The sequence below is a fragment of the Myotis lucifugus genome, unplaced genomic scaffold, assembly GCF_000147115.1.
Source record: "Myotis lucifugus unplaced genomic scaffold, Myoluc2.0 scaffold_342, whole genome shotgun sequence".
Classification (NCBI taxonomy): Eukaryota; Metazoa; Chordata; class Mammalia; order Chiroptera; family Vespertilionidae; genus Myotis; species Myotis lucifugus.
This window is the reverse complement of record NW_005871390.1, coordinates 337,366-348,947: the sequence shown is the minus strand read 5'-3', so window position 1 is coordinate 348,947 and position 11,582 is coordinate 337,366. Positions and strand designations below refer to the sequence as shown.

The 11,582-nt window shown below is 55.5% G+C and overlaps 2 protein-coding genes across 3 annotated transcripts in view; one reads left to right on the top strand and one right to left on the bottom strand.

The window, feature by feature from the left end:
- The window catches only part of TLE6 (transducin like enhancer of split 6), an 11,579-nt gene extending 2,899 nt beyond the window's left edge, over positions 1-8,680 (top strand). Inside the window, exons 6-17 of the mRNA XM_023764679.1 lie at positions 4,536-4,598; positions 4,710-4,998; positions 5,116-5,138; positions 5,408-5,468; positions 5,611-5,675; positions 5,784-5,821; positions 6,439-6,691; positions 6,786-7,036; positions 7,337-7,475; positions 7,870-8,020; positions 8,272-8,348; positions 8,495-8,680. Coding sequence (XP_023620447.1) covers positions 4,536-4,598; positions 4,710-4,998; positions 5,116-5,138; positions 5,408-5,468; positions 5,611-5,675; positions 5,784-5,821; positions 6,439-6,691; positions 6,786-7,036; positions 7,337-7,475; positions 7,870-8,020; positions 8,272-8,348; positions 8,495-8,599 — 1,515 coding nt within the window. The 3' untranslated portion in view covers positions 8,600-8,680. The remainder of the gene's footprint in view (positions 1-4,535; positions 4,599-4,709; positions 4,999-5,115; positions 5,139-5,407; positions 5,469-5,610; positions 5,676-5,783; positions 5,822-6,438; positions 6,692-6,785; positions 7,037-7,336; positions 7,476-7,869; positions 8,021-8,271; positions 8,349-8,494) is intronic.
- Positions 8,681-10,193: 1,513 nt separating this feature from the next.
- Positions 10,194-11,582, bottom strand: part of TLE2 (transducin like enhancer of split 2) — a 20,296-nt gene continuing 18,907 nt past the window's right edge. For both annotated transcript variants that reach the window (XM_023764656.1, XM_023764657.1), the window contains exon 18: positions 10,194-10,486. In XM_023764656.1, coding sequence (XP_023620424.1) covers positions 10,379-10,486 — 108 coding nt within the window. In that variant the 3' untranslated portion in view covers positions 10,194-10,378. The remainder of the gene's footprint in view (positions 10,487-11,582) is intronic.

Genomic DNA, 11,582 nt, shown 5'->3' with positions numbered 1-11,582 from the left:
AAAAGTCGTATTACGGTCTTTGTATGAAGGTCTCGGGAACGTCAGGACACGTAAGGAATGCACTTTGTTCTTCATGTCCTGACAATACTCTCAGGGGAGCCCATAGTATATTCTCATCTGGTGGCTTCGTGATACAATTCTATAAGCAGAGCCCTTGGAGTAAGAATGTAAAGGAAGTAGCCCAGTGGTTCTCAGCCTTCGTAATGCAATGATCCTATACTACAGTTGCTCACGTTGAGGTGACCCCCACCGATAAGACTATTTTGGTCGCTACTTCATACCGGTAATTTTGCAGTAGTAACCAAAACGTAACAGGATATGTGTTTTCCAGGAGTTTTTAGGCAACGCTCTGGGACAGCTGCTCTCCTGAAAGGCAGGGAGAGGGGAGAGGTGAAGGGAGGGGGGGGGGGGTGGGGGCAGGTCATTCCAGGCTTTTTGGGCCTCGTAGGACTTGTGCTTTTTACCCCAGGGAGGTGGGAGCCATGGAGGGCTGTGGGCAGAGGAGGGGTGGGGCCTTGAACCCCCCCTTCCCCCCCGGATATCAGTGCATCCACACATCTTGGGAGTCTATCTCCCATCCTCTCTCTGAGCCTCTTCTTCCTGGCCTGCTCCCTGGGTCCCTGCGTGGCTCATCTGAGTCCAGGATTGTTTTTCGCACTTTGCAGGTCAGTTGCTTCAGCTCTGAAGGGCCTGTTATGTGTGCCAGACATACCTGGATTACCCTCTTCCTTGTGTCTGCGAGTTCTCAAGGGCCTGGCTCACATCTGAGCCAGGGACAGGTCCGCACCGGAGGCCCTGGCTCCCTTCACAGGGCGCCTTGCCCAGGCTGCAGCATGACTTCCACCCCTGCCCGTCCTCCTGCCACCTGGCCTCTTTCTCCTGGGTGCTGGCAGGGCTTTCTGCCGGTGCCAGATGTGCCTGGCAGCAGGCCAGGCCCATGTCTGCGATTTAGCAGGGGCTGGGGTGGGCAGCTCGGGGAACTGGGAGAGACAGATGGGGGAGAGGCAGGAAGCAACCAGAACAGTTATTCATTCAACAGATATTTATCTATCACCTTGCCAAGGGCTGTTGTAGGCGCCAGGAAAATAGCAGAGAAGAACACAGACAAACCCTGCCCCTTGGGGTGAGCGGAGCTTGGTAAATAGAGGTGTCAGATGATGAGGGCTGGGCAAGGTGGACTGGAATGGAGCAGCCCCCGGGGGACGTGGGGGACCAGATTGGGAGTGGGTTGCAATTCAGGGTGGTCAGGAAAGACTCATTGAGAAGGTGACATTTGAGCAGAGAACTAAAGGAGAGGGGAGCGGACCATGAAGGTATCTGAAAAACAGCACGTGCAAAGGACCTGGGGCAGTACCAGGCCCGGCATGCTGGGGAAACAGCAAGGAGGCTCTTGTGTCTGGGGCAGAGTGAGATGGGGGAGGCAGCGAGGGCAGGTTGTGCAGAGCTGTGTGGGCCACGGTGAGGACTTGGGCTTTTACCACAGTGGGGATGGGAGCCCTGGAGGGCTGTAGGCAGAGATAGGACCTGACTCAGGTGCTCACAGGCGGTCTCTGACTGCTACAGGGAGGACTGACTGTAGCTGGGCAGGAGCTGTGTGGGGGTTGGGGGACCAGGTGACAGATGTGTGGGAGTAGATCTCACACAGTTATGTGGTGAGAAGTAATCAGATTGTGGACGTGTTTGGGGGAGGGGCCAGAGAGCTCTTACTGAGTATCAAGACTTAGGGGGGGGCAAGGACCCAAGACGGGCTGCTTCTGTTGCTGCTCAACCCAGGAGCATCCTCCCCACCCCCCGGTGATGATTCTAGCAGCCTTGATGGCCTTTTGGTCCCCAACAGACCACTTCCCCCTCCCCCTCTTCTCTATTTCCCTCTCCTTGTTTTCCCAGCCTCCTTGCTGTGCATTTAAAATCCCAAGCAGCAGCAGCAGCAGCAGCAGAAGCAGCAGCCAGCCGCTACTCCCACTCCCACTACTCCCCACCGTCTGCCGGCACACAGCTTTCCCCAGGGAGGGCCAGCTAGCAGGCAGGAGGGAGCAGCACTTTTCATGCTGAGTGCATTAAAGTGCCAGTAAATTGCGCATTAACGAGCCAGGGCGAATTGGGGAAGGCTCCCCTGGGCCTCCTGCGGCTGTGAGGCCCAGCTGGGGAATCCATCACTGCTGGCCCCAGGAGGCAGCCGCCCTAAGCTCTGATGGCTCAGAGAGGGGCTTCCACATCCCAGACCCTCCCACCACCACCCTGTTTGCCCAACAGGCAGGGGAGGGACCAGGCTGTTCCAAGAGGCTGCACCTCGCCGCCGCGCCCACCCCCCTCCCCGCCCCGCCCCGCTGCCGCCCTCTTCCACTCCCCATCTCCTCTAACTTTGGGAAATTGGCTTTGCTTTTCTGGGCCTTAGTTTTCTCGCCTGCACAATGGGAATGGCAGGAATGCCTATTAGACACCTGACTGCCATTAGTGCTTATGCTGCGTTTCCTTATTACCTTTCTTTGTGAATCAGAACTATTTCCCCAGTATTTTGGAGTCTGCCCTGGGCCAGACGGCTTTGGGGAGCTGCTGGAGGGGAGTGGGAGCCGTAGGCCAGCAGACAACGGTGCTATCCTAAACGGTAGCCATGGGCACGTGTGGCTATCGGACTTAAACAGGTGGCACCAGTCACATTTCGAGTGCTCAGTAGCCACGTAAAGCTGGCAGCTACCCCATTAGACAGGCCGCTCTAGAACCATTTGCTGGCGCTATGTTTCGTCTGGTACTGGATTAAATATAGCTGCACATGCGCACATTTCCACATGCACTGGCTGGGAGGTTCCAGCCTTGTTTGCTCTTGTCCTCAGCTGGAGGCACGTTCTAGGGACCACTGTCCTTGGTTCTAGGCGCTTGTGCCATCTGGTTCGCAAGCCACTGGCCCCACGTGGCTGCTGAGCACTGGCAATGTGCCTGTTGGAACGGCAGGAATGTCATTTTCAATTGTACGTAGCTCTGTTTAAATAGCCATCCGTGGCTGGTAGCTTCTGTGCAGGGCTGCCCAGTCCTATGGACAGAGAGGTTAAAAACAAACGCAGTACCTGTCAGATCAGTGCCATGGAGAAAAGGGAGTAGGGTATGAGGTAGGGAGGAGCACATGCTAAAAGAAGAGCCCTGGCTGGTTTGGCTCAGTGGATAGAGTGTTGGCCCGAACACTAAAGGTCCCGGGTTTGATTCCGGTCAAAGGCAAGTACCGTGCTTGTAGGTCAGGGCGCATGCGGGAGGCAACCAATTGATGTGTTTCTCTCACATCGATGTTTCTCTTTCTCTATCTCTCCCCCGCCCTCCCACTCTCTCTAAAAATTGACGGAAAAATATCTTCCGGTGAAGATTAACAACAACAAAAAAGAACTGACAGGTAGGCTGGTGGGTAGGTAGAAAAAGGAAACTTAAAGATAGATCATTCTGTCCCTTCCATGTCCATAGAACCTTTTTTTTTTTAAAAAAAAAAAATTTTTTAGAGAGGAAGGAAGAGGGAGAGAGAAAAGAAACATCAATGATGAGAGAGAATCATTAATCGGCTGCCTCCTGCACACCCCACACTGGGGATCGAGCCCACAACCATGCCGGGAATCGAACTGGTTCATAGGTCGATGCTCAACCACTGAGCCACACCTGCCGGGCTCCTCAGAACTTTTTTTTTTTTTAATAAAGCCTGTTTGTTTACTTATTTGTTTGTATATTTATTTTAATTTTTGTTGTTGTTGTTGTTGTTGTTAATCCTCACCCGAGGATATTTTCCCATTGATTTTTAGAGAGAATGGAAGAGAGAGGGAAAGACAGAGAAACATGGATGTGAAAGAAACACATCAGTTGGTTGCCTCCTGCACACACCCTGACCAGGGTCTGGTCCGGGGAGAAGGCTGCAACTGAGGTATGTGCCCTTGACCGGAATCGAACCCGGGACCCTTCAGTCCACAGGCCGACGCTCTATCCACTGAGCCAAACCAGCTAGGATTATTTAAATATATATATATATATATATATATATATTTTTTAAATGATTTTAGAGAGGAAGGTAGAGGGAGAGAGAGATAGACACATCAGTGATGAGAAGGAATCATTGATTGGCTGCCTCCTGCACACCCCACACTGGGGATGGAGCCCGCAACCCAGGAATGTGCCCTGACTGGGAATCGAACTGTGACCTCCTGGTTTCATAGGCCGACGTTCAACTACTGAGACAGAATAGATGGCTCAGGTTTTAGTTTTCAAACATCCCAAGAAAACAGGATGTGCATCCGGATCTGACTCCGCTTTCTACCATCCTATAGCAGCGCTGTCCTCAGGATAGATTTTATCAGCCACTGCCGAGGCTGGCTTCTGGGTTTCACGAACTTGCTTTATGCTATGTAGTGCAGAGGGCTCTGTGTTATCGGTAATCACCCCAAAATGTTCAAGGTAGGTGGTGTATCCCCATTTCACACACAGGGAAACTGGCTTGCCAGCGGGGGTTCGCACCCAGGGCTGTCCAATTACAAAGCTTTAGCTGGAATACTGTTTCCCTCCTCTAGGCAGAACATTTTCGACAGTTCATAGAGACGTGCAACCAATCCCTGGGCTTCCAGGCAGGGGAGGTAGGTTTCTGGGTCTTCCAGGAGGGAGGGCACGGGCGTGGGCACATCCTCCTGCCCCTCACAACCCGGTGCTGGCAGTACCAGGTAAGCCAGGTCTCCTTTGGTGAACAGGCTGACCAGGACTCCTGGGGACCCGCCAGTACCAAGGTTTCCCAGCACCCAAGGGTCAAGCCCCCACAGCCCTCCGGTCTTCAGGGGCCAGACTTCAAAGACGTCTTGGCCACAAGGTCATCCGACTGGCTCCAGCAGCCCTTTGGAGTGGACGACTCCCCAGCTCACCCGCTAGACACACGGCCGGCCGGGGACTCTGAGCCCCAGTTTTGGCAGGATGTTCTGACCCAGCAACTCTGGCAGATGTTTGCCGGGACCCACGATAAGGTGGACCCATCGAGACACAGGCGTGAGTCTCCCTGAGGTTGGGAAGTGGGTGGCCTGGGCACGCGTGGAGGGCGGCGCAGGCTGAACCGTGTCTTCCTCCTGCCTCTCCCCATCCCTTCCTCCCCTCCCCTCGTCACAGCGAGAGAACAGATGCCAGGCATGGTAAGTGAATGGGCTGGCGGTGATCCTGGCCCGGCCCCAGTGCGGGTACTCAAGTTTCTGTGGGATTGGCCCACCTCCTCCACCCTCAGCCCTTCCGTGCCCTCCAAGGAGTCGGGACTCTGTCCTGAGACTGTCTTGACTCTGCCTGGGTCAGAGGCCTCGGGCAGTTGCCTCGTCCCATCCTCACCGCCTGGGCTTCCCTAAAGTTTTCTGGTTCTAAGACTAACCCTGGGCAGGTCCTTGGGTCTGACCCTGTTTCTTGCTGGCAGGAGAGCCAGAACGTAGAACCATTCTACTTTGGAGCAGAACCCTATACCGAAGATGCTTTGGGTAATTCCAGTGGAACGGGGGGGGGTGGGCGGGGGGGCGGGGGGGAGGCAGCTTGTTCCACGGGGGCCGTATCTGCTGCTAAACTGCTCTTGTCTCAGCCCAGTTCTCCGCCCACCTGTGCCCCTTCACATCCCTCCTCCAGGTTTCCCAGAAGGGAGCATAGGGCCAGGCATGGCACCAGGGGTGATGCTGTCCCGTGTGGCCCAGGTAAGACCCAGGCAAGAGCCAGGCATGAGATGCCCCTACATTGAAAGTCTGGGGCTCTGGGGCAGAGCGAGCCGACATGGCTTAGCTTGGATCTTGGTCCACCCGCAGGAGCCTGCTAGGAGAACCTATCGCTTTCTGAAGCCCATGTAAGTGTTAGACCTGCCTCTCCTATCTGTACCTCTGTCCCCGGGAGGTGGAAGAGCCCAGAGGTACAGGCATGCCCTCACCCTCCCCATCACCGCCCTTCTGTCTTCAGTAACTGGAGAAGAGGGGTCTGGGTAGGGATGGGAAACTCGAGTTACTTTCATACCAGCATCACTATCCCTACCCACATGACCAGCCCAGGTTCAAGGGATTGGAGGAGGCAACCCCCATGGAATGGGGAGGGGGAGAGGCTGTTTCAGAGCTGGAGGCAGGCATCGCCAGCCTGGCGGTCTGAAGCTAGGGGAGCCCAGATGTGGAAGAGACAGTTTGCCTGGAAGAAGGGGCATAATGGCTGGGACCTTGAAGGATGAGCAGGAGTTTTCCAGGGGGCAAATCATTGCAGGCAGAAGGGCGCGGTATTTGGTTATGGGACAGGGAGAATACTTGGAGGGATGTGGGTAGGAGATGGGACAGTGTAGTGTAGTGGGGAGAGAAGGCCTAGGAGAAAATCCCCGCATCTGAAAAAGAAAAAAAGTCCCTCTAGGGCCTTGATGGGTGCCCCCCTTTGGGCAAAGGGGCTCCCAGGCAGGCCAGTGACCCCAAGGTCTCCCCTCCTAAGATGCTGGGACCCTGAGGACTTCGAAGTCACATGGAAGAGGCCAGATGCCTTGCCCTGGCAACCCAAGAAGCTGGCCATCCCACACAGAATGAAGCTGATGCGGACGCTGAAGCACGGGGAGTCCGTGCTGGCCACGGCGGTGAGCAGCTTCACGCGGCACGTGTTCACCTGCAGCAGGAGTGGCGTCAAGGTGTGGAGCCTGGTCGGCCAGATGGTGGAGGACAGATTCCCCGTCAGCCACCTGCGTGTCCAGGTGAGTGTGGGGCTGGTTCCAGGGGGTGAGGCTGTGGGAGCAGGAAGAGCTACCGGGAGGGGAGGACGCTCACCCGTGCCTCTGCCCATCCCAGACCCCAGGGGCCTACCTACGCACCTGCCTGCTGTTCTCCAACAGCACGACGCTGCTGACGGGCGGCCACAACCTGGCCAGCGTGAGCGTTTGGGACCTGATGGCACCCTCCCTGCACATAAGAGATGAGCTGCCCGCTGCCGATCTCACTTGTCAGGCCCTGGCTGCCAACCTGGAGGACAGCCTGGCCTTCGCCAGCTTCACCGAAGGCACCATCAGGATCTGGGACTTGCGGGACCACAGTGTGGTCAGGTGTGGCCCCGGGGTGGGCGGGGTCACCCTGAGAGCCCCTTCAGGCATCGTCTGCGGAGCAGGGACTCGGCAGTCCCCAGGTTAACGCCTTTGCCTGCTTGAACTCAGATCTGAGAGGGTTGAAGACCCGGGTTCAAATCTTGACTGGGCTGGGCTGTTTCCTCAAAGCCCAGTCCTGGTACTTTTTGTCTCTCTCAGTTTCCCCATCTGTCAACTGGGGATGGTTGGGTGAGTGATGTTCCTTGGGCCCAAAGCTTAGGGTCTCAGTTCCAACCCCCTTCTGCTGCCTCTCCTGGCCAGGGACCTGCCGGGCCCACCGAATGGAGCCAAGAGCATTGTTGTCAAAGACAGTAACATCTGGACCGGGGGTCTCGATGCCTGCCTGCGGTGCTGGGACCTGAGGACCAAGGGGCCCCGGGAATACCAATTTGAGTCTCAGGTGTGCAGGCTGGGATGGGGCCTGCTTGGCCGGGTAGCAGCTGGGTCTCGGGCTAGAGGAGGAGGTGGACGCTGTGAGGTAGGGTGGGGGGGGGCAGTGGTACCCCAAGTCTTGGTGGTGCTGGGAAGAATAGGGGCCATTAGAAATGTTCTCTCCTGTTGCCCAAATAGCATTGGATACTTTCATAGTTTTGTGATAATTTTATATGGTAGAGAGGACCAGCCCATTCTACAGAGGAGCAAACCAAGGCTTGGAGATGTAGAGTTGCTTGTTGGGGGCCTTGCAACCAGGAAATGGGCAGGTGGTCGGCCCCTGGGGTTGGTTCCCGTACTGTTGCCCACCTCCTGGGCCAGGCTGGGCCCTGACCAGGTTCTTTCCTGCCACCTACCCCCAGATAATAAGCCTGTCCCCCAGCCCCCGGGAGGACTGGGTTCTGGTGGGCACAGCCAATGGCCAGCAGTGGCTGCAGTCCACCCTCGGGGACCAGAAGCACATGGTGGGCTGTAAGGACAGTACCATCCTCGGTCTCAAGTTCTCCCCTCTCGGTGAGTGGCCAGGAGTGAGTGGGGGAGTCCTCTGGCCCCCAGCCACCCACAGGGCCCCACCCCACTCTGACTGGCCCGGCCCTCTCTGACCTTCCCTGAGTCCCTTCCTCCCTCTACCCTTCATCAGCATGAGCCTCTCACACTGATGCTAGGGGACAGGTGGGAGGTGGGGGTTCCTCCATTTCCCAGATCCCCAGGAGTGTGGCCCTCAGCTGCCAGCTTTGACTTGGTGCCCCTCTGCCTCCTTCCAGGCCAGTGGTGGGTGAGCGTGGGGATGGACAACCTGGTCAGCATCTACGGCATGCCCACCGGAACCGTGCAGTTCCAGGTACCATGGAGGCCTGGGGGTGGGGCAGGCGGTGCTTAGGCCAGGAGTCCCAGTGCAAAGGGCCCATAGGGACCACATTTGAACTGACAGGCATGGGTAGGGGCAAGGGTGAGTGAGCCCCCCATGCTGTGCTCCAATCCTCCCAGGTTCCCGAGAGAACTTCTGTCATGTGCTGTGACGTTTCCTCTAACAACCGCCTGATCGCCACGGGGTCCAGGGACCATGCCTCAGTGTACCAGATCATGTACTAAGGGGCTCACTACTGCCATCTCAACTCGGGGTCCTTTCCCCCCCAATGAGGGGGGCAGCGGTGGAGGGTCATGATGGGTGGGCCGGTGATCTTTGTCACGTGTAATAAAGCAACTGGAAAAAGCAGGGCTGCCCTGGTTCTGCGTCGAGAACCCTGGCCGTCTTGTGAAGATGTGGAAGGACTTTGTCCAGCCTGGGTCTCTGAGCCTTGGAGTCCATATTCTCTGAGATCTGATCAAAGCCACTAACCCCTAGCCCTGGGTGGTTTGGCACAGTGGATAGAGCGCTGGCCTCTGGACTGAAGGGTCCTGGGTTCGATTCCAGCCAAGGGCATTAAAAAAAAAAGCCACTAACCCCCACTTGGGAGGCAGGGGGGATATGGAACATTTCCTCCTGTTCCCCTGAGCTAATCTCTCCTCATCTCACAGAGATGTTTTTCTGCCGCTTCCTGACAATTCCAGGGATGGCGTTCTCGGTCCTTTCGAAAACGCCCTGTCTGACTAGACCAGAGCTTCTCACCCTCCCAGTGGGACTCCGATAGCACCATTTGCTCACCCGTCCTTCCAGGATAAGGCGTCCCAAACGGTGCCAACAGGTGTAGCTCCCTCCACCACAGAATTATCCTTCTCCATAAAGAATCTGCAGAAACTCCACCTGGGGGTGGCTTTGTTTCCAGCAGGGACACTGTCACCCTGCCATCTCCCTCCGGAAGGTCCCAGCAGCTTCCCTGCTCGGTCCCCCACCCCTTCTACTCCATGGTCCTTGTGGCAGCCCGAGGGAGCTTCCAGAAAACCCAGATCTGATTGTCACCAGCCCTGCCCGCCTCTGGCTCCTACTTCCGTGGCTTTCTCTGCTTAAGCTCCATCTGGAGACCTAACTCCTCTTGTAGCTGAGGATGATCCCCCCCACCCCTGCCGCCCTCCTGGTTTTCACCAGGCCAAGCTCCTTCCTTACCTCTGAGTCTCTGCACATGTTCCCTTTGTCTTTGGTGACCCTTCCTCCCTTACCTCTTGGCTAGGCCACCTCCTCTGGGACTGGGACTTCCGCTGTGATGATGACAGTGGGCCAGGCATCGTGTGCCAGGCCCGTAGGCGTTATCTCTGGGCCTCAAAGGAAACACAATGCCACCCCAAACACCACATGCTCCACTGTAAACCCCAACCCTTTGTAAATGGGCAGTGTCTTGGGAAGATTCCGTTCAAAAGGCTGGACTAAAAGTGATCACGTGAAACTCTTGGGCCGGGGGTTTAAAAGCCATGGATGACCCATCTTCCTGGTATGTTGGACCCTGAAGTTACATATCGAGGTGGTGAAACCTCCACCAGCCTGGAGCCCTGAGTGTACCTAGAGGTGAGCCCCAAATGCCACATGGACTTGCCTGAGAAATATCTATTGTGTTCAACCACTGAGACCTGGGGGCTGTTTGTTACATGGCACGGCTGCCCAATACAACACAGTATTTCACACATAATGAATGATCTCATCCAGATTAGGGGAAAGAAAGACACCCACACAGCTAGAAAGTGACCTTCCTTCAATAACAGCTGCCCAATTAAAGCAACAGTGCCCAATTCCCCAGCCCAGGACGGAAGGAAATTGTGACAAATACATTTATTTCCCCAAAGTCCCTCTGCCCATCTGGCCCCACACCCAGCAGGGGAAGATGTGAGGGGGTTGGCCAGAGAGCAGATGAGATCCGGCGCCCACAGGAACAACTAGAGAGGGGGTGCTGGGGTCTCTCCTGCACACCCTCTCCCCACGAGTGCAGGAAGGGGGTTCCGTCAGTAGACCACCTCATACACCGTGGCTTTCTTGTCCCCTGAGCCCGTCACGATGTACTTGTTATTCCCAGAGATGTCGCAGCTCAGCACGGAGGAGGATTCCTTGGACTGTAGGAGGGAGGAGAGAAGGCAGAGGTGAGGCGTGGCTGACACTGGCTCAGGCTGCTCAAGCTCCCAGCGACCTGCACATGTTCACAGGGAAGAGGCAAGGTGACTGGGGCCACTGCCGGCCTCCAAGCATGAGCCTGTAGTCAAGGTGGGGCCAAGACAGGAGAGCCCAGAGTGGGAGCCAGGAACAGGGAGGCGACACAGATGCCAGAGAAAGGGCCTTTCTGGACAAGTGATGACGCAGGACCTGTTATTTGGACACCAAGGGAGGTGGGACCGGAACACTGCCCTTTCCTGGGAAGCTCAGGGAGTGCGCACCAGGCAGACGCCCAGCACAGCAGAGGGCCGAGCTTAGGGCACGATGACCTCCCGCAGGGCGCAGCACACTCTCTGTTCAGGGCACAACAGTAAATTTTCAGGCTTGGCCTAAAGTCCAAATAAGTCATTAGCCATTAAATCCAGAGACTAAATAAATCAACCTCACTTGTTTTTTTTATAACCCTTTAAAAATGTAAAAACCTCCTCCCACCCACCAGGATGACTATAACACAAAAGACACAGCAGCCTTAACCAGAGCGGCTCAGTGGTTGGACACTGTCCAGGGCGCCGAAAGGTTGCTGGGTCGATTCCTGGTCAGAGCACATACCTGGGTTTCGGGTTTGATCCTCAGTCAGGGAGCATATGGAAGGTAACCCAATCCATCTCTCTCTCTCTCTCTCTCTCTCTCTCTCTCTCTCTCTCTCTCTCAGTATGTCCTCAGGTGAGGGTTTAAAACAAAAAAAAAGACACAATAGCAAGCCTTGCTGAGAATGGGGAGAATTTTGAACGCTCTTATGCTGCTGATAGGAATGGAAAATTTGGAAAAGTCTTGCAGTTCCATCGAAGATTAAATTATCAACAAATTCCACTCCTAGGTATATGCCCAGGAGAAATGAAAACGTGTCTACACCAAAGCATGTACATGAATGTTCACAGCAGCATGATTCACAATCGCCAAAAGGTAGACATAACCAAGTGTCCATCAACAGATGAATGGATGAAGTGTCCATTCACACAATGGAATATTACTCAGCCTTAAAAAGGAAGGAAATTAGAC